The following is a 27,389-nucleotide window of genomic DNA, read 5'->3' as shown; positions in this document are numbered from 1 at the left end:
GGCTGAAAAATAAATATCAGGCTTACAATTAATGCACTGAAATTGGGGAAGGTGAACATTTTCTCTGCTAAGCTGCACATATTGATTCAATTGCAGGTATGCAATACCAAACTGAGTGAGGTATTTCCAAAAAAGGATGAGACAGGAATTCAAACTGCCTGATGCTGCCAGCACAACAAGCCATTGATGTGAAATTAGGAATATTTCTTTTTATTGTTCACACTGTAGTGCTCCTCCGAAAAAGTCCCTGAGGCATAAAGGAGTTTGCAATATACCCAAAGAAACAACACAGCACATGACTTGTTTATCCTTACGTTAGGGTTCAGAAAAATATTTTCTACTTTTTTTTGAGGTTTTCTTTTGTTTGGTTTTTGTTTTGTTGTTGTTGTTTTCGTAACACCTGACACATTTCAAGCAAAGTTATTTTCCTTTTACCTTTTCAAACTTCAGTTTAACAGGCTTGGGATTTGTTGCTGTTACAGCTTCAGCAATTTCTTGACCAATCTTAAAAGACTGCTCCTTTGTGGCTCCTTTCAAGAGTACAAACATGCTACAAAAAATCAGACATAGGAAGTGAGTGCCAATCTATTCAACATAGTTCCTGAAAATTATAAACTATAGTTTCCTGGTAGCAAGGCAGGGATGTTATCGGGAGTTGTACTTCCTTTCTTCAGCTAGAAAAGCCAAAAATCTGAGAAACTTCGGTGTTCAGCATGAGATGAGGATTGCCAAAGGGCTGAAGAATGCTGTGACTATCTGATGAGGCAGGGAATGGACTGCTCCCAGGCACTACAAACTGGAGTTCCCAGGAAGAACTTGTAAAGGGCTCTGGTATGCCCTTTTTTCCCCACTACAGGCAGCAGCAGGATTTTACTTCCTTTCTCCAACATTTTTTTTTTTAATGAAAACACTATGAATTCAGTATCTTTAAAATGTCAAGTCTTTTATCAGATCTGGCTGAAATCAGTCACTGGATTCGTAAGTTATTAAGAAAGGACAGCCAGACAAGCTTTGTTTCCCGATGGCTGAAAAATTATCCAAGTGTGGAACAGAGATGGATATGCCTAGAGCATGGCTATTATTTAGATGAAAGACTGACTGAGAAAATGTATGTCAGGCAGCCTAATAATATCTTTGTATGCTCTGGTGGCTGCTTTTGAATTGTATCCACTTCTGAAGCTTAAAACAATGCCTTCCTCGAGGTGCAATGCCTACTGTGTTATATATACTCTATTTTTCAAAATAAAAATGGCATCAGAAACAGGCAGAAAAACAATAATTTGGTAAAGCAGATTTATATTAATTCACAACTGAAAAAATATTTCCCCCCCTTTCTGTTCCACATAATTTTCAAAAGAAAGAAGACCTTTAAAGTGCTTAAAGAAACCTGAGCTAACTCAGTATTATTCACTTTGCATATTCTGCAAGGCATTAAAGAACATCCAAAGAAGATCCACATACCCTTTTCAGCATCATAAATTCGCCTTGCTCAGACAAAAGCAAAATCTATCTATGAAGAACTATTAGGATTTTAAAACATTTTAAGAAGCAAACCATGAATTACCTGTCTGTATCACCATATACAACGTGAGCACCCCATTTTTTTGTATCATTCACCAGTTTAATGGCACGCTCCAATGTTTCTCTGGCTTTGTGGACAATGCTGTCTCCAATCTGCAAAGTTAGATTGAAAATATTTATTCTACTGCTAAACCAAATACTAGTTCTTGGTAAACACATTCTAACCATGCTTGATCTTGTTATGAAAATCACTATATTGAGATGATATTTTTTATTTCACGGTTTAAATGCATATAATAAATATATTTTAACTTAACCCAAAATAACAAGAACTAAAAGAAAAAGGATCAAAATTATTAAGTATTAAATATAGAAAAATTTATTTTCAACATCTTTGGAAGTATTAAAAATCTATGGAGTACGACAAGACTGCTCAGGATCATTTTCTCTAGTTTTCGGATTCTGCTGATTCCTATGAAAGCTAAGAAAACGATAGAATGTTTTGTTTCATTTCCATTATTAGAACTGTAATCCAATCTCTCTTTGGAAACAGTTCTATAGAAATGCCAACTCCAAATGCTCCTTCACGAGAAGAAGACTACAACCTTTATATTTTTCTGGAAGATCACAAATCCTAAGTTGCTGATTTTCACCACTACAAATAAAAACAGCTTTTCTGAAGGTATTTAGTTTGTTTCAAATAATAACAACATTATGTTTCTGACTAGTGTCTTTCCAGCATTTTTATGCATTTTTACCTGCTACCCTTACCTCAGTGCATGGCATTCTTCCAGAAAAATTAGCAGCAGTATAGCCAAAAGTAAAATTAGCTATATATTTAAGACCCAACTGACGAGCTTCAAGCATTCGAGTCACAGCCTTGTCATGCTTATAAGCCTTCATTGATTGTTTCACCATTATCCTGGTCTTCAAGATTTCTTCTAGCATCCTTGGCAGCACACCCTTTCTTACTGAAGGCTGCCATAAAGGGAACAAAGAAAAACATGGTGTTAGAAAGCCCATGTTACAAAGCCCAACACAAACAGTTAAGAGTAAAATCAAATCCCTGAACTGTTAGTTGACCACTGATAGGAAGACAAATTAACTAGCAAGATGCCCTAACCACCAACAGTTTGGCTTTTGCCATAAATATTACAGGAATCTAGAATACAGGCAAAGCTCTTAAGGACAAGAAAAAATAGCTTTTTGTTCTTTGTATTCATCAGCCCTGCTGATACAATGTTTAGATAACCTTATTAACTAAAATGGGCCTTCAATATTTAGCTGTTAATTCTCAAAGTATTAAATGCAGAAGGAACATTATCTTTTAAAAATTCTGCAAATATTCTTTACTTGCAGTTTTTGTTTTACATTAAATACAGGTATGCTGGTGATTGTCTAACTATTTTTAACAGCTCCAGGCCATATTTATTACACATCAGCCAGCAGGACACATTACAAAATGAGAACAATAGGAAGCAAGTCGGGGAGTTTCATTTCCCAAATCATTATCCTTTTTCTAAGAAAGCATATACAGGCAGGAGAAAAATGAATTGTTACACACAGATAATTACTGTTTGATCCCCAAACTGCACAAGTAAAATACAGTTTAATTATACATGAAATAAGCCTTCAGTATAAAGGAAAGCATAAAGACATTTTACTTCCTGAAATGCCAGAAGTTCAGCACTTTGACAAATATCAAAAACACTGTGAAATCAGAGAATGAACCTCCCCTTTCTGTCTGCTGTTAATGTAGCAAAATATAAACTACAATATCAATTTGATCTTAAATCAGCCAACAGGCAGTGAAAATGCTGTCACAGAGCACTAATATCATTACCTTGACAAAAGCTACTCCACTGGGTGACACTGTGATATCGTGTCTAATCTGGTAGAGTAAGTCAGGAGGTACTCTCAGAGATGTACAGCCAAATTTGAATGCATCATACCTAATAAAGAGAAAATTTAAGTATGAAGACAAGTCATTAATTTAGAGACTCATCAAGCAAAAACATCAGCTCACATTAAAATGCTATTTAATAATGCCAGCAAGGACAGAATAATCTCAGCTTTAAACAAACATAACATAATTTCAAATTTCTTAGCTACACACAGAAGATTCTAGGAACAAAGTAGTAATAAGCAGCTAAATTCCAATGTATGCATAATTTATCAATTCTGCTCTGTGTTATGAATTATTACCAAATACTGAGTTAGTGGAGGCATGTACTCAATACTATAATCCCCTATGGAAACCATGCATGTTTACCAAGTACCACACTGCATTTACTTTCTTCCTACAAATTCAGAATTTCAAATCAGAAACTTGAAAATCTGATGGTGACACTTAGCAATTATTGCAGGCATCTTTCCATTCTTCAAAATACTGGTTTATAGAGGTAATTAGAACAAGCAATGAGATCTTTTTCCAATTAACAGAGTAACTGTTAAGCTCAATGAAAGATGCTACAAAGAATAACTCGATTGTACCTTTTAATTTTTAGCAATTAGAACCAGAGTGAACTAGAAGTGATACAAGAACAATCATAATTCATTAAGGAATAACCCCAGTCTAGTTTTTAAGACAGATGGTGGATTTATAATAATTTTAATTTACTCTGAAGCAGTATTAAAAACCAGCATCACCACAATAATCAAAGAGGTGTACATACACACATGCACAGACCTGTTTCCAGGGGTTTTTAAGAGAACAGAGTCTAATTCTATATTTAATTAGTAATACATATTGATATGCACACATCCACATGGTAAATTTTTGTCATCTGTATTGTGTAACAGAAAATGGTGCTATTCATACATGTCCATTGTTTCCAATGGCAACCAGGGGTTCTCAGTACCTTAGAAAAGACACTCGAGTGTCTATGGAAATATTCTGAGAAAAGAGTAACAACTTACTTTCCTAAGTTTTCAACATGTCCCAGGCAGGTAGAAAAACAATAGTTGTACGCTATGACAATGGAAGGATATAAGGACTGGAAATCCAAGACAAGAACAGCATTGCTGTAGAAGCGGGATTCTGGCTCCATTATCAGGGGAACACATTGTGGGGCTTTCATCTGAGCTCGCTGCTGGACACTGGGAGTCACAGCAATGTAGTTCATTGGCTTTGCAATGCGCAGCATCACAGACTCCACACGGTACTGCAGAACAGTTTGAATAAAACCATTATAATTTCAAAAGTGCAGAACAAACGTGTATTAACTACTGCAAACACACACATTTCCTGAATTTAAACTAGTAGTTTAAATAATTACTTTTCCAAAATAAAGTCATGCTTTTAATGTATATTTTAATTTTATTTTATATCATTACATCATCTTCAGTTCCCTTCCATCCCTAATAACCATTCTATGATTCTATACTTTATATTACACATAGTGGAATTTTTCCATGTGTTTCCTCTTTGTTTGATTGAAAATCGAGTACTTTTTATATATGGAAAAAATAAACATCCAACAGGCTTCAACAATATATGTGGATGGCGATGTACTGTCAGTGAATGAGCATTTGCCAAACTGCAGTACTGTCAGACTTGCAGATCACCGAGAAAATGAAGTGTAATATGCAGTAAATGCAATGGGTATCATGCTTTCTCCCTGATACCACAAGTAGAACAGGAAGCATAAAACAAGCACCCTGTTCAAGACACCACAAAATGTCATATGTGTAGCTGGCAACAAGAGAAAAAACATCCCAGCCCTATTAATTTGTGTATTACTCAATGCTTTACTAAAAACTTTATAAGCACAAATGGGCAGGTACACACTGCGTCCATTCACAATAAAAACCAAAAGAGCTGAAAACTACATACATGGGTGGCAAGGGACTGAAAATCCCAAAATATCAAAGAACAATTCTACATAATCGTAAAATCCTGTATTTGTAAGCAACTAAATCACTATTAAAGACCATGTGCCTGACACACTATGTATTCAATCATTGTACTGAACGGGTTAGATATAATTTCTTTAACCTTGAAGTTATAAATGATCTTACAAAACCAACAGCTTTAACAAGACCCTGCACCTTAAAGAGGTTGGGGTTTGATGTGTAGTTAGGGAGCAACATAAACTGCCACTGCTGCCTTGCAATAATTGCACACTGATTTGTGTCCAGTGATGAACTTAGATATGTGACAAGGTGGTCAGGGATTGGATTCAGCAAGAGGTAGATTTTGGGATTATTTTCCCTAGTTTTCATAGCATCATAGAATTGAGGTTGGAAAAGACCTCTAGGACCACCAAATCCAACTATAAACCCAGCACTGCCAAGCACCACATCTACACATCTCTTAACTCCAAGAATGGTGACCCTGGACAGCCTGTTCCAATGCGTGACCATCCTCTTGGAGAAGAATTTTTTTTAATATCCAATCTAAACCACCCATGAAACAAATTAAGGCCATTTCCTCTTGTCCTATTGCTCCTTACTTGGGAGACTGACCCCCGCCTCACTACAGCCTCCTTTCAAGGAGTTGTAGAGAGCAATAAAGTCACAGAGTGATTTTTGTGATCTAGAAAGTTTCAATGGAAACAGAACATACGTGCACAGAAGGGAAGAGAAAAGAACAGTCAGGATAGAAAATGCAGCATGCTTCTGTTGCTCACTCCCACTCACAGACATCTGAGAAAATGACAGGCAGAACAGTCTTTGTGGGCTGCAATCATGACAGTTTAAGCATATCTATGTTGGCAGTATGCCAGTCCCACACTCCCTGTCCCTAACTGTGCATTTCTCTTCCCTTGTTCCAACAGTGGTATTTTCTGATAATATGGTAAACCAGACTGGGGAGCTACTGAACACTGCCATGGTTCTGCTGGCGATGCCTGCCAGCCTGCTCTCCTTTTCCCCCAAATATAGGGTCATTACCAGAAAGACCAATAAGAACCTGCTCTGGGTCAAGAGATGACACAGGCAACTGCAGTCTAAGAAAAAAAGATGGTAAAAGTTTTTAAATAGGATTGACTTGTTAAGGAAACTGCAGCTTCGGACATTTCCATATCTGGCTGGCTTATGATAATACAAGAGCTGTAACACCACAGAGTAGCTGACTCATTTCAGGTGCTGTTCAGGTCTCACATGTAGCCATGAAAGCAGTTAAGTTAGCCTAGTCACCCACAATCTGGGCAAGGAAAGCTTTTATTACTTATTATCCATTTATTACTTATTTTTATTACTCTTATTACTGGAGACTGCTGGGATCCCAAACAAAGTGCACATCTTGCTCTGTTTTTCCTGTTCCCTCTGATGCTGGTATCAAAATAATAGAACCACAAACATCTTGCATGGCACATATTTAATAAAGCTAGAGCTCCTCTTATTGTAACATCTCACTCAGAGATCTGCTGCACCAGAAATGTCACTTAGAACATATTCAATGCTGCTTTGTCTGTCCTGAAAGAAACTAATCTCATCTTTCTAAAACATGATTAATTATATTTCTTCATGTTTTAGAAAGCACTCATCTTCAGTCTCATCTAAGTGTGAACAATATCAACTCAAAGGGAAAGGTTAGTGCTCCTGAAGGCAGTAGAAAAGATTCACTGGTGTGACTGCATTTGGGGAACTCTGTTTTTAACTGCTATTTTTAAACTCTGAGACTAGGCAATTCACAAGCAGCAATAATAGATTGAACAGTATTCTTTATGTTTCAATTTCGTGTTAATTCATGTTAACAGCCTTCTGCGACCTTATGAAAACACATATATGGACTGAGAAGGTACCAAAGAACTGGAACATTTTGTAAGATCTGTTTTGTTTTTGTGAAGTATAAGGAGAATGAAGTCTTACCTGGGAGCCTCTTGTTAATACATGTAGGAACTGAATGCCAAAAAGTCTTGCCATTTCACTTGTTCTGTCAATCAAATCCAGTTTTTCTAACAACAGGAGATTCCCACGAACCCGGCTAACATAATGATCAACCATTTTCCATCTGTGAGAGTAAACACGTCATTATAAACAATCAGAAGAGTGCTGCTCTTTCTACTAAGACAAATGTATTTTTATGGTAACTTGCAACAAACCAGCAAATAAAATTTTCCTCTAGAACATTTTCATACAGCACTTTCAAAAGTGTGGCATATATATATAAATTTATGTATTCTAAAGATATACACAGACTGTGTTACAGCAAGCTACTGTTAAGGCATCTCACAATGACATACTATATCCTGTTCTGCTCACTGCCCCAAAGGATTACCCAAACACACACAACTACTTCCTCATCTCTTTCCAAGTTTTTGAACTGAGTGGACCTTTGTGAAAACATCCTTCTGCATTAAGAACACCTATCACAGATGAACATAAAGTCATAATTTCAGTATAAACGACGTTTCCACTTAGTTACAATATTCAACTTTTACAGAAATTATATGTATGTCATGAACAACGTGCAGATCAGTATTCAGTTTCATGAATTGTGCATATCACACAATACCAAATTACTTCGAGAAGAGTGAAGCTGAATGTGATAAATGTTATATGAAGGTATTTTTAAGCAGCTATAGCTATTGTCTTAACATCTTGTGTGCTGTTTTGCAGTACTTTTAAGTCTAACTTGCATGACATGCACTTGAAGTGAAACAGAAGCCTGGCAGTTCATTAAAAGCTTATCTGATGAATAGTATAAAATAAAGACATTACAGAACTTCAAAATACTACACCTCTTCAGGCATGTTGAGCATGTAACTGAAAATACTTTGCTGTAATATTGAGAGTATAACTATACAACATCCAAGTAAATAAGCTCATGTTGCTGCATATACACTGCTCTAGTGCCTGAACTAAACTGATTGTTTCTTCCTACGGTGACTTTACCTTACACCTATCCAGTTAAGAATCTGGCCTTGGAAACAGCAAACAAAATGGATTAATAGATCATTACCTGTAGACATCTGCCTTATTGTCAAACCAATCAGACAGAACTCGGAACGTAAATAAAGGAAAACGATGATGAAGAACATGAAAGCCCACATTTTCAAAAGTGTAATTTGTTAGATTCACCTAGAAAAACACAGTAGACATGTCAAGATGCAGGATGGCTTTCATAATTGAAAAATGTCTACTTTTCAAAAACGGCAAGAACTAAATCTATTAACTTTTTGTTAGCATTTTGTTAAAAAGGTTTAGTATTTATTCTTAGAAATTCTTAACTGTTTACAAGTCAGGAAAAAGCATCCCTTATCAATTAGAAGAAAATAATATGCAGAATTAAGCAGTTCATAAAGATCAGGTCTGAACCTGGTCAGAATAAGATTTATAAAGACAGGACTATTTGAGTATTACATATAAAGTTATAAATGGAACAAATAAAAAGGAAAAAAAAAGAGTAAATATGACAGCTTAAAATATGTTCAAGTACTTAATGTGGTAAAAAGCACCATACTAGACAAATTCTTAAAACAAGTAAGTTGTTCTCAAAACCCACAAATCAGTGAAAAGAAATATCATTAAGAAACACTACTGAAAAATAAGGGCTTCAGTACTTTACAGTTTAGAGATATGCAAAACCCATTCTCAAAAACTGGCAAACTACTCTATTTGAAAAGGTGTATAAAGAAAAACAGAATCTATAAATTACACAAATTACATAAAACTTTCAACAAAGTCTGCAATAACTAAAAACCCCAGTAATTCAAAACATTAACCTTTTAAAAAATTTACCTCATGTCTCATCATTCTCCAGATATTCAAGACAATTCGCCCAACAATATTTATTTCACTCATTGTATCTGCTCCATATTCATCCAGCTCAGTGGCAAATCTGTTCTCTTTATTTTCATCTAAAGACATTAAAGGAGATTACATTTAGACAAGTTATAAGACAGTCAAGACCAGATCAAGTCATCCCTCTTCCAAATTTGTGCTCTCTAAAAAAGAATTAAGAGATTACAGCTGAATCCACAAAATTATTTATTTAGCAGTCATCCACACAATCTCTAAATAAAGGTTTTTCTGCTCTTGCCTTTTGCAGGGAACTCTTACTTTGGTTTCACTGAAATAGTGTCCAAGGCAATATATTCTCCATAGTGAATGTATTGGTTATGCAATGCTGAATGTTACTTAAGAGTCAGCTGCACATGCAGTAGTGCACAACATTTAAAAAAAATGATTAAAAAAAAGTGATTTCTGCCCTAAGGAGTTTATAACTCAAGGCTTTACTTGTAATTATCTTCCACAGTCTGAACCAGGTCATGGGAGAGAAAATTCAGTCTCTTTCATAAAGAGACTGAAAGTAAAAGCAAACCCACTGCAGTGGGAGCAGGTAGACATGAGTTCTGGATAGCATTGGGAGAAGGAAACAGGAAGGAACTGATGCAGAGGCAGAAACAGTGCTCTAAATCTTTCTGTGAGACAGCAGTGACTAAAGCAGAGAAATATATCCTCTTTTGCCATCCTTGATTTTTGTCATGCTTTGGAATACTACAGCACAAGAGAAGACAGTCTTTTTGGTATACATTTCTTTAAACTATCCTTTTTCCGGCCATTTTAAGTCTCCAGTTTTGGTGTTCTTTACAGAGTTTACATAAATGTTTTTTAAAATGTACCACACTGACTAAAATCTATTATAAAAACACACTAATCCTCAGTCTTATTTCTTATTAGTTTAATGGGAGAGAAATCACTTCAAGGCAATTTTGCCACAGTTCTAAATCCATACCCATTTTTTAACTGCTGGCTGCTTTGTATTCTGCCTCCACTTATTTATCAGGTACAGCACAGCCTGTACACTAACTACCCTGCTAAAAAAACCCAGAACATTTTGGACAGAGAGTGTCGAAGTGTGGATACACACTGCTTTGCAATAATGATCAGAACTGAACAATTAGATCCTCAGACAGCCGTGAAACACATTTACCCTTGATGACAGAAGACGAAACTGCCTGAAATGCTGCAGAACTGCTATGAAACAACATAAGACAGACTAATTTCGTATGTTGATCTTCAAATGTGTGCCAGATCAATTGAAATATGGTTAAGAAAACCTACTTGTCATTTACTGACCTTATCAGTAAATCACAGATCCTTGACAAAATTTAGTAGACCTTTTGTACATTTCATCAAAACGCATGCTATCTTTTTAACCTCATTGTTTCAGATTTTTAAGGAGGAAGATGAGCAATTTCTCTTTCCATGTTGGGATGGAAAAAATTCCCCACTAAGTAGCAACATTTTTTCTTCTACTTTTCTTAATTTCCACATGCTGGATCTCCTGTGAAAACGAGGAACTTCCCCCTCCGTATTTTTTTTTAACTGGAAGCAGAAACTATCAGTTAGTTCTACTTTCTGCAGTGTCATCCCAGTTCTCTTTTGACTTGTTTAGGAGATTTCCTATATTCAGTAAACGTCATGTCCTGCTGGTAAAAAAACAGGCAGTAAAGTATACCGTGATCACAGAGAGATCCATCGCCTGATGACCTCTGCCTGTGATGAACACCACTATATTACAAAAGCCTGCACTACTTTACAACTGATGTGGGAAATACATCACCAGAACCATGTAAGCCTCTTAGGGAACTATGCTGGTAAGAAGCAGAAGAGGACATTCCTCCTAACTTTCAAGTGCATGAGATGAAACAAAAAGAAGTCTCGTCTCATCCTCTTACCCACTCCCTAACTTTGAGCTGTGATGCAAAGGAGGAAACAGGAGGCCATGGTGCACACACAAAAAATGCCACCATACACAGTCATGGCATGCACCTATCTTATGATGTGCCCTATGACTTATGAATGTAAACACCAGGGGCAGCACCAGACTCAGCCAATAAGGTAACACCAGAGAGAAGTCCAGCTTTCTTTTTGCTAAGCTGAAATCACAGGAAAGAAAAGGAAAAGTCCCTTCCATCTTTATTTCAATAGGAGGAAAGAGAAGCATACTTCTTGAAGGAGCACCTCCTCTTCTGAAAATACAGCATGTGAAGAAGTGAGGGAAATATGAAGCATAGGGGTTGGAAAAGCAAGAGGAAGACAAATGGGGTCAAAACCATGGACAAGGAGCCCACAGAGCAACAGAGAATACAACTTGCATGTATGTGGTCATGCGTGCAAGCCCACATTTATGGCATGACATTTCTGGGAAGAGCTCATCAGTGTAAACATTTTCTCATCTTTCTGCTGTAATTCTGTAAAAAAAAAAATCACTTACCTTAAAATAACACTGGTTCTTAGAAACATTTTTAAGTGTTATGTATTCCACTTCTGAGTGCGCATGTACCAGCTGGCACAGGAACATTAGCACTACAAACACCAGTCTGTGCAGATTGTGCCTTTGCTCTGCATGCCCACTTGAACTTCATGTCCAAAAATGTTAAGGGCTACAATCCTGATTTCCTTCACTAAAACTGAACAACCCATGTTGTGTGGGATTTCATTGTTGTAGGGAAGGAAACCTGACTGTGAAATACATGGAGACACTACCACTAGGAACCATACAGTTCCCTTTCTCCTTTGAGGACGCACTCATGTGTATCCCAAAATCAGCATCTTGAAGAAGAGCTTATGTCAGGAAGACGGATACTATTAACAGCTTTGCTGCTCTAATTAGTTTGGGTCTGCAGACAGAGCTGTCCTGCAAAACATGACTGCAACTGACCTGTGACTCAGCCTTTGAGAATAGCAGAGGCACATGTCCCAAACTGAAGAGATTGGTCAGCCACATTTCTACAGTAGAGCAGTAAATCTTTGTGATCTTTGGAGGTTTTAAGAAACCTTTGACTACAACACTTACTGTTCCTCTTACCACAGACAATACAAATCTTCAGATGTAATGGGTCAAAAATTTTTCTTAACATCCTTCTTCCTCTGAAGACTGCATCCAGAGGCATTAATCTGTAACTAGTGTAGCATCTCAATTTGACCCATCAGGGAAATGGAATAACAAGGTTCATGCAATCCATTATTATTCCTGAAGAATAAATTTGAGAGCTTTGTGCTGATGAATGAAACTTATGAGCATTGATGGCCTATTCATATTTAAACTATCATGTGATCCTGTTTTCATAAATAAAGCATTTTAAAATTTGCCAAGGTTCAATCGCCAACTATTTTCAGCTGAAGATAAAATTTTTTTTCTTGTGTTTTCTTGTCTCTGGGAGGACTAGTTCTTTTCCAAACATGTCACAAGTATAGAACACATCAAGAGTATACAAATATTTAAACCTCAAGGAAGGAGTGTGTGAATGTAGTGCTTCTAAAACATCATATTCTCCTGGCCAGGCACACAGGACAACTATATAGATGATTCCTGTGCTGGGTATGCTCAAAGATTCAAGTAGCCCAGTATCATGCTCTGTCACATACTCAAAGGCAGATGCTTCAAGATGGGGGAACCAGTTACTGATACCCTCCCTACAACTCTTCCAGCTTCTAACCATTTGCAGCTTCCTGGGCCAGACCTTATTTTCACGTATCTCATACATCCCAATGGATTTTTCTTGCAAGAATTTATCTCCTTTTAAAGCAATGTACATTTTAAGCATTTGTACTATTTTGTGACAAGGAATTCAAGAGTTCAGCAATGCTGCGATTAAAAATCAACTTCTATTCTGTATCTGCCACTTGCTAACTTTGCTTGATTTCTGGTTCTTGCATTCGAAAATACCATGAAAACCCAATCTCTATTTCCCATTACATCCCTCAATATTTCATACGTTTTTACCTTTCCTACACCATTTTGTCTCTTCTGGAATCCCAAATTACTAAATTACTAGACACATTGAGATGATCCTTCTCTGATTTTTACCAGTTCCCCTATATCCACTTTGATGGGGGGATGGGGAAGGTTATGAGGAGGCTAAAACCTCAGTATTTGAGGTACAAACACACTACAGATTTTTACATTTACATTCACATTCATTGTTTTATATCTTTCTTGCTCCATAATTCTTAACTTTCACTTTTGCAACCATTACAAAGCAACAGGCTCAAGTTTTTAATAGAACAATCACAGTAACAGACTTTTTATTTCACAGCAATTTAATTTCTGTACAGATCTTTGGCAAGAGCCCTGGCAAAACCAGCTTTTTCAACTGTTTTGATTTTTAAAATCTCCCTCATCCACTCACCTTGATGACTGCAAAGAACTACAACAAAATTTAGTGACAGTTTTTCATTTAACAAAGTCATCCTGACTCCTTTCAGGTGCAACAGGACATTTAATTAGCTGTTCACTAACTCCATTCTTCAGAATGATGGCTTCTATTTATTGGCTAAGTACAGACACTAGGCTTCCCATTCTCATCCAAGTTTTCTTGCCAGTCTAAACAGACTTTTTTCCAAATGCTGGAGGGGCCCATCAGGCACTTAAGCCCAATAAAATTTACCCAAAGTACAAGAATGGTAATTGAAAGTGAGGATTTTATTACAAAGCTGCTGTCCAGGACAATTGCTGCTCAGAAGCAGTTTTATGTTCTTGTATTCCAGCCAGAGAAACCACAAGTGATGATTATGGTAGGTACTCTTAATGACAGAAGCCAAGGAAAGCAAAAGAAGGTTTGGTGGCAGAAGCACCTCCAAGAATTGAAAACTTAACATACAACTACAGAATGTAAGTCCAGGTTCATGAATATGAAACACACAGAGAAGTGGAACATGCCAGGAATTTGAAAATTCAGAAAACACCAGAATCCAATCGGTATTTCCAATTTTTTGGGAGGGGTGTGTGTGTGTGATTATACTATTAACAACACAGGAGCAAGAACAAAAAAAAAGTCTATCTGAAGAAATACTCTGCATTTATTTTTAAAATTTGTTCACAGATTTTAACTTGCTTCTACTGGAACTGAACTGAAGCCCTAAACAAGTAACTTACCTGGCACACGAGAAATCATCTGGCATAGATCAACATTCAGTGCTGCAGCCCTCTGTAAGAGATAACCCCAGGAATGCATCTGGACTTCATAGCCTAGCAAAATGTCTGGGTCGTATCTAGAGTAGCGGGAAAAGAAAAAATAAGCTTCATATAATTCACAAAAATATTTTCCATGAACAAAGTATAAACAGGATTACATTCAAATTATCCTGAGTTTAAAAAAGACGCAGTCACAATCGGTTTCTATGAAAGCAGCATCTGGACTAGGAGACAATATTTAAAACAGGCAATCTCTTAGGATTTTTACTAATATTTAATGGCAAAAATATTTACAAAGAATATTTTCACTGGAATTTTCTTTTACATACTTCTGTTATTTCGGTCTTTACAAATAAAGAATGAAACAGAGGTCTCATCAGGTTTTATTGATTTGCATCAGGATGTATCAAGTATTAACTGAAACTTAGCTACTGGCATGAGACAGATGTGCAGTGAAATATAGCCATGCCTATGGAACAGAATATGCCAGTAGGTTAACTGGAATGTTTACAGATAATATTGTGTCATGCATACTGCAGGGTAACTTTGAGTAATCAGAGGGAACTTTGGGTCCTAAATGATGACCCTTTATCGGGAGTTACAATCTGTAGTTGAGTGAGAGCTGTATAAACTGAAACATAGAGAAAGGCAACTGTATCTACCAGTTCTTTAAATACCTCTTCATTTAAGATAACTTTCTTTCTAGAAGACACACAAGAAACTAATTTTATGCTGTATCTCCTTCCAGCTGGAAAATCTGACTGGCTCAAGCGTGACAAAAAGAAAAGTTAGAACTGGCTTCTGACACAATCACTTCCAATAAGGCTCAGAGTAGAGCTCACTAGACAGAAGGACAAACAATGTGGTTTTAAAGACAAAGCACAGGTAGGAGTTAGCTCAGAGGAGCCACAATCACCTAACTTTTGAGCAGGCACTATTAAAACCAGAAGTCATGATCTGGTGACTTGCTCAATAGCCTAAGAATGATTTTGTTGGTCTGGGCAGAAAGGGACGAAACAAAAAAAAAAAAAAAAAGAAGAAAGCTTCAGGATGAATAGCTGCTTCTTGGTTAAACTAAGTGATCTTTAGCATCTTTCCCAACCTCGATGATTCTGTGACTTTTTCAATGCAGTTAAAAGGGTTTTGAGTTCCAGCAGGCAGCATTCAATACAACTGAATGACATCATGGCAGCTGTCAGGAGGTAGAGGATGGATGACAGAGTGAGGATCCTAAACCATAGTGTACGCCCAACCCTACAACAGGACGCAGGCTTGTACACTTGAGTTTATGGAGGGAGTAGGCAGGGACCTTGAATTACGAACAGGAACTCTGTACTTCTTGCATCCATAAACACATAAAAAAAATTACAAACATTTCCTGACTGTTGAATACAGAACACCCTTTCCCTAATATTGTTAGTTGTACCACAGACATTACAAACCAAGCCTTAGACTTTATTAGGAAGGTGTCTTCCTTGCTTACGTGTCCTAGCCAAAGGCAATGACAACTCACTTTGAAGATACTAATTACTCTGAGAATACCTCCAAAAGAGTTTCTCCACACTTCTGCCATGGACACTAACTTTCTATGAAAAATAGTTGAACACTGTTACACAGCATGGTTCTCTCTTTATTACAATTTGGGCTTTTGCACCTGCTAGAAGTTGCAAAAATCCCCTTTATCACCTACTTCTACTTGTGAGGGAATGGTTTTGATACAATGTGATAGGGGATTCTAAAGTAAGTTTTTGATTTCTAGCATTCTACAGAAAGTAAAAGAGCTAGCACTTTGAATTTGGGGGGTATTTTGCCATCTGGTGTTCATGTCAAAAGAATAATTATTAGGTTTTAGAGGTGGAAATGATCATCAGGAGTGGAAGCAGTAAATTTACTCAATATGGAAACCTATTCTACCAATGGTACAACCTCAAAGCTGCTTGGAACAATTTATGGACAAATGACTTAAGCTAGCCTGCAGTTCCTTCCAGCAACAGAATCAGTGTCAAAAAGAGTTATGACTGCTTGCTGCTCTGCACAACATACAATGATTGTGAAATGATGCTCCAAAATTATTAATAGCTCCATTTCACCTTTGAAATAAAAAGAAATTATGCCATCTTTTATACAGGCATAGAGTAAACACTATAAAAATTAAAATACTTTCAAATTAATTCTTGAAACTAAACTATCCTGGTTCTTGCATACTGCAAAACAGTACTGATTAATTAAAATGAGGGAAGTAGTCATTCATTATTGTACTTGAAAACTGGTATCACGTAACTCAAAATGGAAAATACTTGCAGATTTTACACAGGACAAGGCATTTTGCAGATGGGTTCCATGATAGATGCAAATGTGAATCAGAAACTCGTGAAGAACTGCTTAAGTGGTACATAAAACAATATTCATTACGCAGAAATTTGCTTTCTCTTATAAGCCTGTTCTGAACAGAAACAAGAACTGTTTGGAAGCAGCAAGTTGATGAAGTTTGTCCTTCACCAGCTGATGAAGGACAGTTGCTTTGGATTTTAACTTGCCCAAGCAGGGCATTACCTTTCTCACTTCCTACTTAAAAAAATTCAGTGGGCTATTATATTACTACTGCAACTGAATACATTTCACCAGTTCTGGAGCTAATCTTTTAATTACCTTTTAACCTAATGAACTAAACTACCTCTGTAATCCATCTGCATATAATCTCAATAACTGTTTCCCTAGTATCCTTCAGATGTAAAGGTATTTTTATAGGACAAGACATAAAAGCCCTTTAGTTTATGTTTTCAGATTCGTGCTTATTCTTATATAAGTAAATTGTATCTAACTTAAGTATCACATATTTTAACACAATTTTATGTAAATCCACATGTAGATTGGAAAGCTTATTAATCAAAAGATTTTTTTGAAAAGAAGAGTGCTAGTTTTTAACTCAGTCTTGCCTGTCCAGGCCATTAGGGATCGTTTGTAATTGCATATTACTGAGTTATAGGCTATCACTTTACAGCACATTACTTTGCTTTTCCTTCCCAACAAGACACCACCCATGTATTAACGGGAGTGTCTAATTTCAGCTAATTTTGGCATCTCAAGTTTTCTAAACTGGTCTCTATTGTCACTGAACAAAAAGGCCTCTTTGGGTGAACCATTTTTTGTGTTTTAGCTGCCTCTTGCAGACCAAGATTCTGTTCTGTTTAATTTCCTGCTGATAAGGACAGCTAATTAGACATTGACAGTGAAGTACAGATGTTTAAGTTTCAGTCAGATGATTTATACAAAGCTATCTAAATGGAAAATCAAGGTAGAGTAGGTAGTAAATAGTGAGATCAAATTTTACCGTAAATTCTCATATTTAAAAATTGGATCCAAGTGGTATCCTGCTAAAAGCATGAAAACCAATAAAGATACTACTGGGAACTGAGTTGCTTAGATACTGCAGTAAGTTACACATATTGTATTTTTGGTGTGTATCTGTATGCATTCACAGGTGTATCTCTGAAGGAAAAACCAAACTAACATTAAATGGAAGAACTCCTTTCTTCTAAGTAACACTTAGAACCCTGAACTCCTGCTCTACATATGCATAAGATCTACCTTATGCAAAAGAGGCCTATCAAATTTCCTGCACCTAGTAAGAGACACTGTTTCTTGCTTCTATAGTGCTTTGCTGATGAACGATGTCCCCAATTTATGCAGCAGAAATGCCCTCTCCTGTACCTTAATCTTGTGTACCAGCAATACCAATGAACCAGAGTGACGCTTGCCGAGATCTCCCGTGGTATTCTATTTGCTATTAGAGAAGAAGAGATGTCTGGAGCTAAAAGAGTACGTTATTCCACATGGGAAAATGAACAGGCAAACCCAAAGTTTAGCTGATGTGAGCTTAGCTGAAGTGTGACTCTCACACTTTCCGTGTTTCTTTTTCATGTGGTGCCACAGACAACAGGCTGTGAGATAAGAGGACAATTTTTTTTAATGTTTCATCCTCCTGTCTCACAATTTTAACAGTGTACTATGAAACGGGTCTTCATCATCAGTTCAAGCTATTTTATTAGACGAAACTGTAATGATACCAGCTGTTACACCTGCAAGAAACTAGTAAATTGTAACAGTGATACTTGAAAGTTGCTGGCTAGGAGTAACACCACAGGAGTAAGAGGTGTGCTTGCCAACGTATGTTCTTTTGTTAAAAGGATGGGCCCTGATACTGCTTTGCATGCTGTTGCCAGACTTTTGCAAAGATGAAAAGCAGCATTTATGCTGGCAGGATTGAAACACAACAGCATTAGCATTCAACTCATACATGCTGCAGAGAGAAGAAATGCGATTATTTTCCTTTCCAGCTAAGTCGTAGACGCTGCTATGACATCTCTTCCTCTTTCTCATTTGACGATTTAGTGAATGAACACTAAAACTCCCAGTTATACCTTCCCTTCTATTATGTGTCTGCTTTTCCTGACTGCTATTCTTCTTCCAGCTATGATTAAGAGAAAAGGGGAGGGAGACCATGCCAGACCTATGATACAGACAAAAGCAATAACTGTGCATAGCAACAGAATGCTTGGTGACTCAAACATGTAACTGAAATCTCTGAAAACATTTTTCCAGTTTTCCTTAGACAACAAAAATCCATGAAGTTGATACAGGGCACTAAATATAGATTTCTACGGGAAAATGTCACTGATGAAGATAATACTGGCCTGAAAAAGAAGTTTAGATTAGCACATCTCTATTTTAAGAAGAAAATGTTGCTAGAGCATTTGCAGAAGAAGAAATATAATGCACTGTATCCAAACAAAAAAATTCATTAGCATTATACCTTACAAGAAAAACATTATAAAAATATTTAAGTATTAAGCATTAACAGTTAATTAATACACAAATGTTATCCCCAAAATGTTTATGTAAAATCTTATACTCTGTTGGTGTAATTTTATGGAAATTACTTCAATGGAGACAAGGAGCTGTGGGTGTCTGGTAAATTTCAAGTAGCAATGAATCTACTACTCTTTTTTTCAAGCCCACCCTGCTTTCACATCCTCTGTGTGTCTGAGAGATGGGGACTGCGCATTCCCACATAATTCCCCAAATTTTGCTCTTCTCACACCTGCAGGACTGGCCCTTTTCTGCTACCTGCTAGCATCTGCACTTAAAGAGAAACAGAATAATTTGCTTTAAAAGTGAAGGAGAGGCCCAGACATTGAATTTCTCTTTCAAGGGAATCCACTGCTCCATCAGGCTTGCACATCTCTAGTTTTCCTATGTTCTAAATCCCCATGCAAACATTCTTGTAGCATTTCCTTCCACCTTCTCCTCCTCAGTCAGCTTTCCTGTGTTAGGGAAATACATAAATGTGTTTACTCTTTTTCCTGCCTTTTAGTTCAGAGAGATAGTTCTCTTACTTCCTCAAGCAGAAAGATTCTTCCATTTTTTTCTCCCACGTCAGTGCAGCTGACACCTTATGTTCAACAGAGGATCTACATAAGAAAGTACTTTGAGCAGTACAACAGAATGATTTAGGACAGCAATATATGTCCAGGCTCCATTTAAAGAAAAAATAATCCCCTCTGATAGTTTCAGAGAGCCTACAACTTGGATCTCTCTGCTTCTAGGACATCCCCAGTGGCTGCACAGTATTAGAAGGATGTTGTCTCTCAGCTGCTTTATGCCAGTTTTGAGCGAAGCCCTTTTTTTTTTTTGGTTTACAGCCAGAGGACAGCTTACCAAAGAATGGAAATTTGGACCTATGCAGGTGCAGCTCCCTCTCAAAGTCTAAGACAGTTGTCAAGGTACCAAAACTCAATCTAATGATGCTTTTCTTTTTCACAGATCTGTGCTGTTCTTCTCTCCCTCCTCCAAACTAATTTTTGTGGCTCTTCCTTTCTGTCTGTTTCCTGACTCTCAACCCTCAACCTCAGTATTCCAATGCCTTTTAAAATTAAAAGTTGTTTCTGCATAGACTTTGGTACTCACACTTGTAAGTACTTCCATTTCACAGGTTACTCACTCTCAGTAATAAATCTCCTAGAAACAAAGGTGTTTATTCTCCTCAGTATTTGGACAAATCTGTGAATTTTCAGTACAGATAAAATCACAGATCACAATTCCAGAGGAACAACCAGGTCTTCTGGTCTACTAGAACAAAAAATGACTTACTTTTGTTTGCCAAGGGCTCTGAGTTAATCAGAGACAACTACTACTAATGCATAGAAGAACATTTAACCTGGTATTTACTTCACAGATGCCAAGGTATTAACAGTACTGTGGTCATTCAGATCTAGTACAGCCAAAACAACCTCACATTGAAGTCACAGTGAAGGTATTAACTGAATCCAAGTTCAGTTCATCAATTTCAGAGAACTTTCTCGAGCAATACTCATCTTCAGTGAACACAGAAGAACTTTAGCTCTGCTAAAAAACGTTTGGGAAACACTTCAATGACAAAACCCTAGTCAAAGACACTGATGAGCTATAAGTATTGCAGAAGTTACAAATTTTCCAAGAATAACCTTTCCTTCATCTGTATGCTGGAAACAGTGACCAAGAATTCTCTACTGGGCTCTTTCAGAGTTCACATGTATTGACAAGAAGTTACAGAATCAACTACTACTTATTTTCAATAGCCAGGATGGATAGAAAACAAAAGGCCTAGATAAAGTAGAAGACTGGAACTTCAAACAAGTAAGTAAAAGTTCCACAATTTCACATATATGGAATAAGAGGAACAATTAGGCCAACTACTAAGAGAATGACTAGGAACAAGAATTCTTAAACTGGACTGTGTAAGATAAGTCCTCCTGCAGCTGAGATCCTCTCTGTTCAGTGCTCCAACAAGTTGATAAAGTATGTTCCTGATATTGACAATCAAGAATGAATAGACAGCCTATCATTCATTATGCCAGGAATCTGTAATTTCAGTCTTCCATCCTTCCCTCCAACAACCCAAGAAGCCAAGAACATGAACCAAAAACAGGCTGCAGTCATGCTGGGCATGCTGTTCAGTCACAAGAGCCTATTATTGTCCAGCCTAAAGCATGTATCAGAATATAAGACACTGATACAATTCTCAGCTTGAAAATTAAGGTGATTTTGAGTGTTGCTCCATGAACTTCAAGTGGCAATGTTTCTTAAATATGGCCTGATAGTTTTCTTTCTCTAATCTATCAGACCTACTATGAAGCGCATCTACCAGAACAGCCGAAGTACTTAGCTTGTGGTAGGAAAAAAGTAATACTAAAAGGATCAACAGAAGATTGTTTAAAAAATAATTACTAATTTTCATTAAAGCTGCTGCTTGTTCATTTCTCATTGAGGAAGTTTTTGCAGTCCACTACTTCTTAATTACATAGTTTTACCATACTTCCTCCTTTGGTTAAAGCTACTCTGGGCCTAGGCACTTGATTTGTGCTTGAGATATACAAAACATTTACTCCAACAAAATTTCTCCTTTTTTTTTGCCCTGGCTACAGAAAATAAAGGGCGGGAAAGAGCAGCAAATTGTAGATGTGGTCCAAGTTTCAAAAACCATCTTTTTAGAGTCCATCAGAAGTCTGATAGCTGAGGTGTTATTCTAGAGTTGGGAGTAGTTGGAAGTAGACTAAGATGATGACAGTAGTCTGTCTCTCCATTAATAGAGCATATCTTTTATTTTCCAGGAATACAAGTCAACTAACTCAATCTTGGTGGATGAAGTTGCTGCAGCACAAAGATATGCTAGCACACACTAGAGAAGATCTCATAAGCAGAGATTTCTCATGATGATACATCTTAAAGTACACCAAAATTGCATGATTTTTTTTGTTCTGTAATGCGTTCAGTATGTACAGGTACAGAAGACTTCTGTTCTTCAGTGATAAACGTATTTTAACTGCTGACTTTTCTCTACTGTATTCTTTCTGTCCTGTCACTTTTTAAACTTCCACATAACTGGTGGAGAATTCTTCATTTATTGGCAGTTGCTCATTCTGAGTAGTTTTCCTAAGTTTGATGGAGCACTAGATTTCCAAGAAAGAGAAAAATAATATTATATTCCTTACCTGAATTTTGTCTTCTCTGAACAGGGATCTGCTGCTCTGTCAGGACCCACCCTGTGCTGGTTGCATTCAGCAACTCTTTTTGTACTCTGGCTTCATGGGGTTGGTCAAAGTTTTTCTCATCAGAGGTTTTCTGGTTGGAGAGAGAAAGAATTGCAAATGTACTCTGCCTAGTTTTTTGTTGTTTTTTTTTTCTTGTGCCTCTATTCCAGCAGGGTGACTCAGAATTTAAGTCTGTTTATTTTCCTTGAAATTTTACAGCTTTACACCTGTCAGTAGGGTCTGGAGAGACGTCTGTGGTTCCACCTACGCACCAGGCGAGAGGGCTCCTGAACAGGCTTCTCAGCCTTGGTGGAGATGGGGAAAACCAGCAGTTTTCCAAGTCTGGAGCAGGGGATTTCCATTCAGAGAAGACAAAACTAATGAAGGAAACTGATTTTTCAACGAATCCTTATTTTAAACTGCAGCAGTTTCAGTACCATGCAGGTTTTTTTTTCTGTCTTGCTTCAGAGTTCCTAGAAAACTCTTCCTGTCTGAGGGTTTTTATACAGCTCTCAGCACTCTTAATATCTGCTACTCTGAGAGTTTCAGAGAAAGATGTGTAATGAATTCTGGGGTTAACAGGAAAGTTGTATGTTAAAAAAGATTACTTATATGGCTGATAAGTTTCAAGACTGTAACTCAGCAGCTTAAGAGGATCTGAATGTTCTTGCTGTCAGAGAAAAGGAAAAGCAAAAAGCATTTTTATTTGAAAGACCACCACGCTTGTCCACTCTAGAAATAAGCCTTTGAGGGAAACAACAACAAAAAAAATCAGTATTTGAAAGACTGGCAAGGGTTGAAGGAACTAAATCTGCTGTTCCAAGCCTGAAAAATAAAAGCAGAACGTACAGATATGCTACCTTTTTACAATATTCACTACTTCCTGGAAAAGAGTTCTTTCATCAGTAGCGTAACTGACTTCTAGTCCTGTAACTCCAGATCTTGTAAGCAAGGGGGCTTGGTCTCTGCTCCCTAGAAAATAAAAGTAAAAAGACTTGTTACAATTTAGAAGGAATTTCATTACTTCAGTCAACAATACTGCTTTAGAATAAAAAATACAACTGAAAAGAAGTACGGAACACAACTTATTTTTATCTTTAATAATTATCACAATTAATTCCATGGACTTATTTTTCTCGGATGGAGTAATTTTTTCTTTTCACTTTGTAAAATTCTGCTATAGTGGTAATATTGCACAGATTCTTACATACAAACAAACTTGACTTGAGAAATGTCACTATTTTACATGTACAAAAGTCCAGCTACTAGAAAATGACTTTTAATAAGAAATATTAAATGACTACATGACAGCTCACACACTGTTTTTATGCAAAGTATAGTTTTAATTGCTATCTTAGAGTAGTGCTTTGCAAAATGCCTTAGAGAATGAAAATACTTTATAACAGTATAGTTCTTTTTTTCAGCACTCTGCTAAGTTACTGACAGAAACAGAAGAAAATGAGCAACTGCCCACTTAGTGCACATTAAGAATGTCCACATTGATAATGTCTGAGTAATATCTAAATTTGTATGCATGCAGGAACTCAGCATTTGCCTTCCATATTAAAAATATCCTCTTTAAATGAATAATGCACGACACATACTCTGTTTTCTCTATACAGCAGAAAGTATGATCTCTGTTACAATAATGTTGTAGGTTTTAGAAACTGGAGTTTTTAAAAGGCATTCTACTTTGACACATTCTTAAGATCTTATGAATTAAGAAAAGTGTGCTTTCAGAAATAAATGTTAAAATGAGTACTGTGACTTACAAAACAATAATAACACAAAAGGGGAAAAAAATATGTATCTCAATGTCAAGTCACTCCACAGGGAACTCAAAAAGTTCTAACCAAGAAAGCATTGACAGCACACACCAATTAAAGCAACAAATGTCACAATAACATTTAAACACATCATTTTATTTCACTAACAAAACCAGATCAGAACCTTTGTTTTTTCAAAGTATCATTGGACCTTTTACAGAAAGCTTTTTCTTGATAAGTTATCAGTGGCACACACCTAGGGAGCCGTAGTGGCTATACTGTGGAAAAATCTCACTTAGCAAGATAATGGAAATAAATTTTTAAAAGATAATAACAAGCATATAATACCAGAATAAAATTCACTGAGAATAATAAGAACTTAGCTTAACACAATATAATATCTACAATACTTTGAAAAATAAAGTGGTAAAAGAAGAAGCTGTTGCCTTATTGCTAAATTTATTTTTGGTAGGTTTTTGTCCACGCTTAAAATTTTAGACAGTATTTTGTGGTTTGATACATATTCACAATGCCAAAGAAACCCTGAAAGAAAGAGGACTACTTTGGGGATGTTTTTGGTTTGAGGTTTTTTTTGGTTGGTTTTTTTTTTTTTTACTAGCCTAAACCAGTGGTACTCAACCTTTAACAGCTGGAGAGCCACTTCTTAATAAAATGGAGTTGTAGAGCACCATAAAAATCAAGTATCGACAGTGTGATTTTTTTTTTTTCCATCATGACACTTCAATGTGTGATGATGCTGCCTTAATGCCACCACACATTGATACATCACGACATGACACATCAGCATCCTCTCTCCCAGCAGCATTCTGTCTTCAATCCCTTCTGGCTGCTAGGAAGGAGTGGGGTGGAGGGGTGGAAGGGGCAAAAGGGCAAGTTTTTCCCCATTCTGCCCCACAGCTGCTGGGTGGGAGGTGATCTCTACTCTTACCTGTGGGGGGATCCCAGCAGCTCCTTTTCTTTCCCCCTATGGGAGGGGGAACTTCAGCGACTCCCACACTGCTGGTCCATTTGCTCAGTGCTCCCCGCGCTGCCTGATAGAGTGGAGCGCCGATCAGATGCCTACATTGCGAGAGCCGCCTGTAGGGCCATGAAGAGCCACATCCGGCTCTAGAGCCACAGGTTGAGTATCACTGGTCTAAACAAAGCCAAAAAGGTACAATAGAATAAGGGCCCCTGTTTAGATCCTAAAAGGATCAGATAAAACCACAAAAATAACCCTTAAGTAAAATATAAAACATACTGTCTTGCTTTTAACATTTTCTACTTGTAGCTATCCAGCAACTTGAGTAGGAAACTAAAGGCGGGTTTTCCTCTTTACACTTTTAGAACACTGCAGGAGCTTGTCCACAAGTACGCAAACGTGGATATTTTGCACACGCAAATGTTGTTTGTGGTTTACAGCCCATGCAATAGTTCTTTGGAAGATATAAGCAGGAAAACTCCGTATTTAATATGGCCATTGAACAAGACAAAATTAAATGAGATACATAGTAATATAGATACTCTATTACATTTTGCTTGCTACTGTTTGATTACTATGAAATAGCATTTCTGCAAAATATATTAAGAAAAAAAGAAATAGGAACCTTGGCTTGAGAGTGTCCTGCCTCTATCAATCACTATAGCACCAGTGATTTCTTTTTTATCGGTATTTGGCAGTGCTGAGTCTGATGAGACGCAATAGAATAAAGCACAGATCGGATCAAACTCTGGATCTGGTTCCAAATCTCGTCTTGTCCGAGCATGTAACTCCATACTGATGAGGGTAAGGTGTTGGACCTAGCAACAAATAAAGACAGTATGTTAGTTTGTTCTGCACGTTTCTTAAAAAAAATTTAAGAGTTATCAGTGCAAATGAGGACAGTGCAGACATTTATATGGTGTTATTATATTGTAACTACAAGGTTCCACATGAAAATTAATAGAAGTGATTAAACATGCATCTCTGGAGCTCACTTTTCTGCAAATAGCACCATCTTAGGAAAAACTAAGATTAATCATTAAACACAGTTCTATACTCAGTTATGAAAATTCAGTATGTGTTTCTGAGTACTGTATTCTTCTACCACAAGTGCAATAAAGTAAGACAAAAAGCAGATAATGTTCAACAACTGTAAATTCCCGTACTGTTTTCAAACAGCTTTGTATACAGAGCTGAATCACATTTCTGAACTGATCAAGAACAAAGAATCACTCTTGGTCTTTTCTTCTACCTTCCCTCCCTCACTCAAGACAAGCATAAAGACTAAGTCTTACAGGAAGGTAGGGAGAATACCTAACTTTGCCTTCAGTTGCATTAATGAACTTCCACCATCATATTGCCACTGCTTTTTGCAGAATGGTTTACAGTAAGAAAATGCTAATCCCTCTATACTGTCCCTACATACGTTTTGACTCTGCAGTAAAGACAGTATTATTTAATGCTGTTTCAACATTATGTTGCTGCTCTGTTGTCTTGCATAATAGTGCTCATAATGTGGATTAATGGAGAGGTTGTACAGATCATGAGGGAAAAATGAGAAGTATTTCCGTGTATGTAGGATGCCCTGGGGGCAGCCTGATTTCCTCTAGGTTTGCAAGCTATATCACTACAAACATCAGTGAGTGAAATTTTACTATCAAAGCTTCATCTCCATTTCCCCCAAGATCACTGGTTTCTTGTGGCTTCTCCTATGTCCCTACTCAGTGGTATCTCCTTATCTCCTCTATAAACTGGCCAATAGCTAATTCCAGGTGTGGAGACTGTCTAGGAGCACGTATACACAGACTGCTTGCCCTGTCAGCAGCCAAACACAGCAGTACTGTATTTACATTGCTTCCCTTTCTCCAGCACTTTGATTCCTCTCCCCACACCAAACACTCAGAGATAGCCACCCTTTTGTTAAATGCAGTAGAAACTGCCCAACAGGTTCAGAAGGTAACAAGTAGAAATACCAGGAGGGCCTTACTGATTGCTGCCAGATGCCTTATTTCTTAAGGAAACAATCCATGAAAATATGGTCAACTAGTTTTTCAAGTAATGTTTTAATGCAAAACTTACTATTTCTTCCTTTTAATTTTTCCCTTATTTTTATTTTTAATAAAAAGTATTTTTAACCAAAATACTGTGAAGTCTATTTCAATACTGTTAGAGGCACTGGA

The 27,389-nt window shown here is 37.0% G+C and overlaps 1 protein-coding gene across 1 annotated transcript in view; it reads right to left on the bottom strand.

The window, feature by feature from the left end:
- The window catches only part of REV3L (REV3 like, DNA directed polymerase zeta catalytic subunit), a 110,659-nt gene that overhangs the window by 8,591 nt on the left and 74,679 nt on the right, over positions 1–27,389 (bottom strand). The window contains exons 17-27 of the mRNA XM_014879258.2: positions 25,835–26,027; positions 23,322–23,433; positions 14,354–14,469; positions 9,208–9,326; positions 8,429–8,547; positions 7,336–7,477; positions 4,441–4,685; positions 3,365–3,473; positions 2,293–2,499; positions 1,565–1,674; positions 436–550 (exon numbers count right to left, since the gene is read on the bottom strand). Coding sequence (XP_014734744.2) covers positions 436–550; positions 1,565–1,674; positions 2,293–2,499; positions 3,365–3,473; positions 4,441–4,685; positions 7,336–7,477; positions 8,429–8,547; positions 9,208–9,326; positions 14,354–14,469; positions 23,322–23,433; positions 25,835–26,027 — 1,587 coding nt within the window. The remainder of the gene's footprint in view (positions 1–435; positions 551–1,564; positions 1,675–2,292; positions 2,500–3,364; positions 3,474–4,440; positions 4,686–7,335; positions 7,478–8,428; positions 8,548–9,207; positions 9,327–14,353; positions 14,470–23,321; positions 23,434–25,834; positions 26,028–27,389) is intronic.

Source organism: Sturnus vulgaris, chromosome 3, assembly GCF_052056855.1.
Source record: "Sturnus vulgaris isolate bStuVul1 chromosome 3, bStuVul1.hap1, whole genome shotgun sequence".
NCBI lineage: Eukaryota > Metazoa > Chordata > Aves > Passeriformes > Sturnidae > Sturnus > Sturnus vulgaris.
This window is presented reverse-complemented; position numbering and strand designations above follow the sequence as displayed.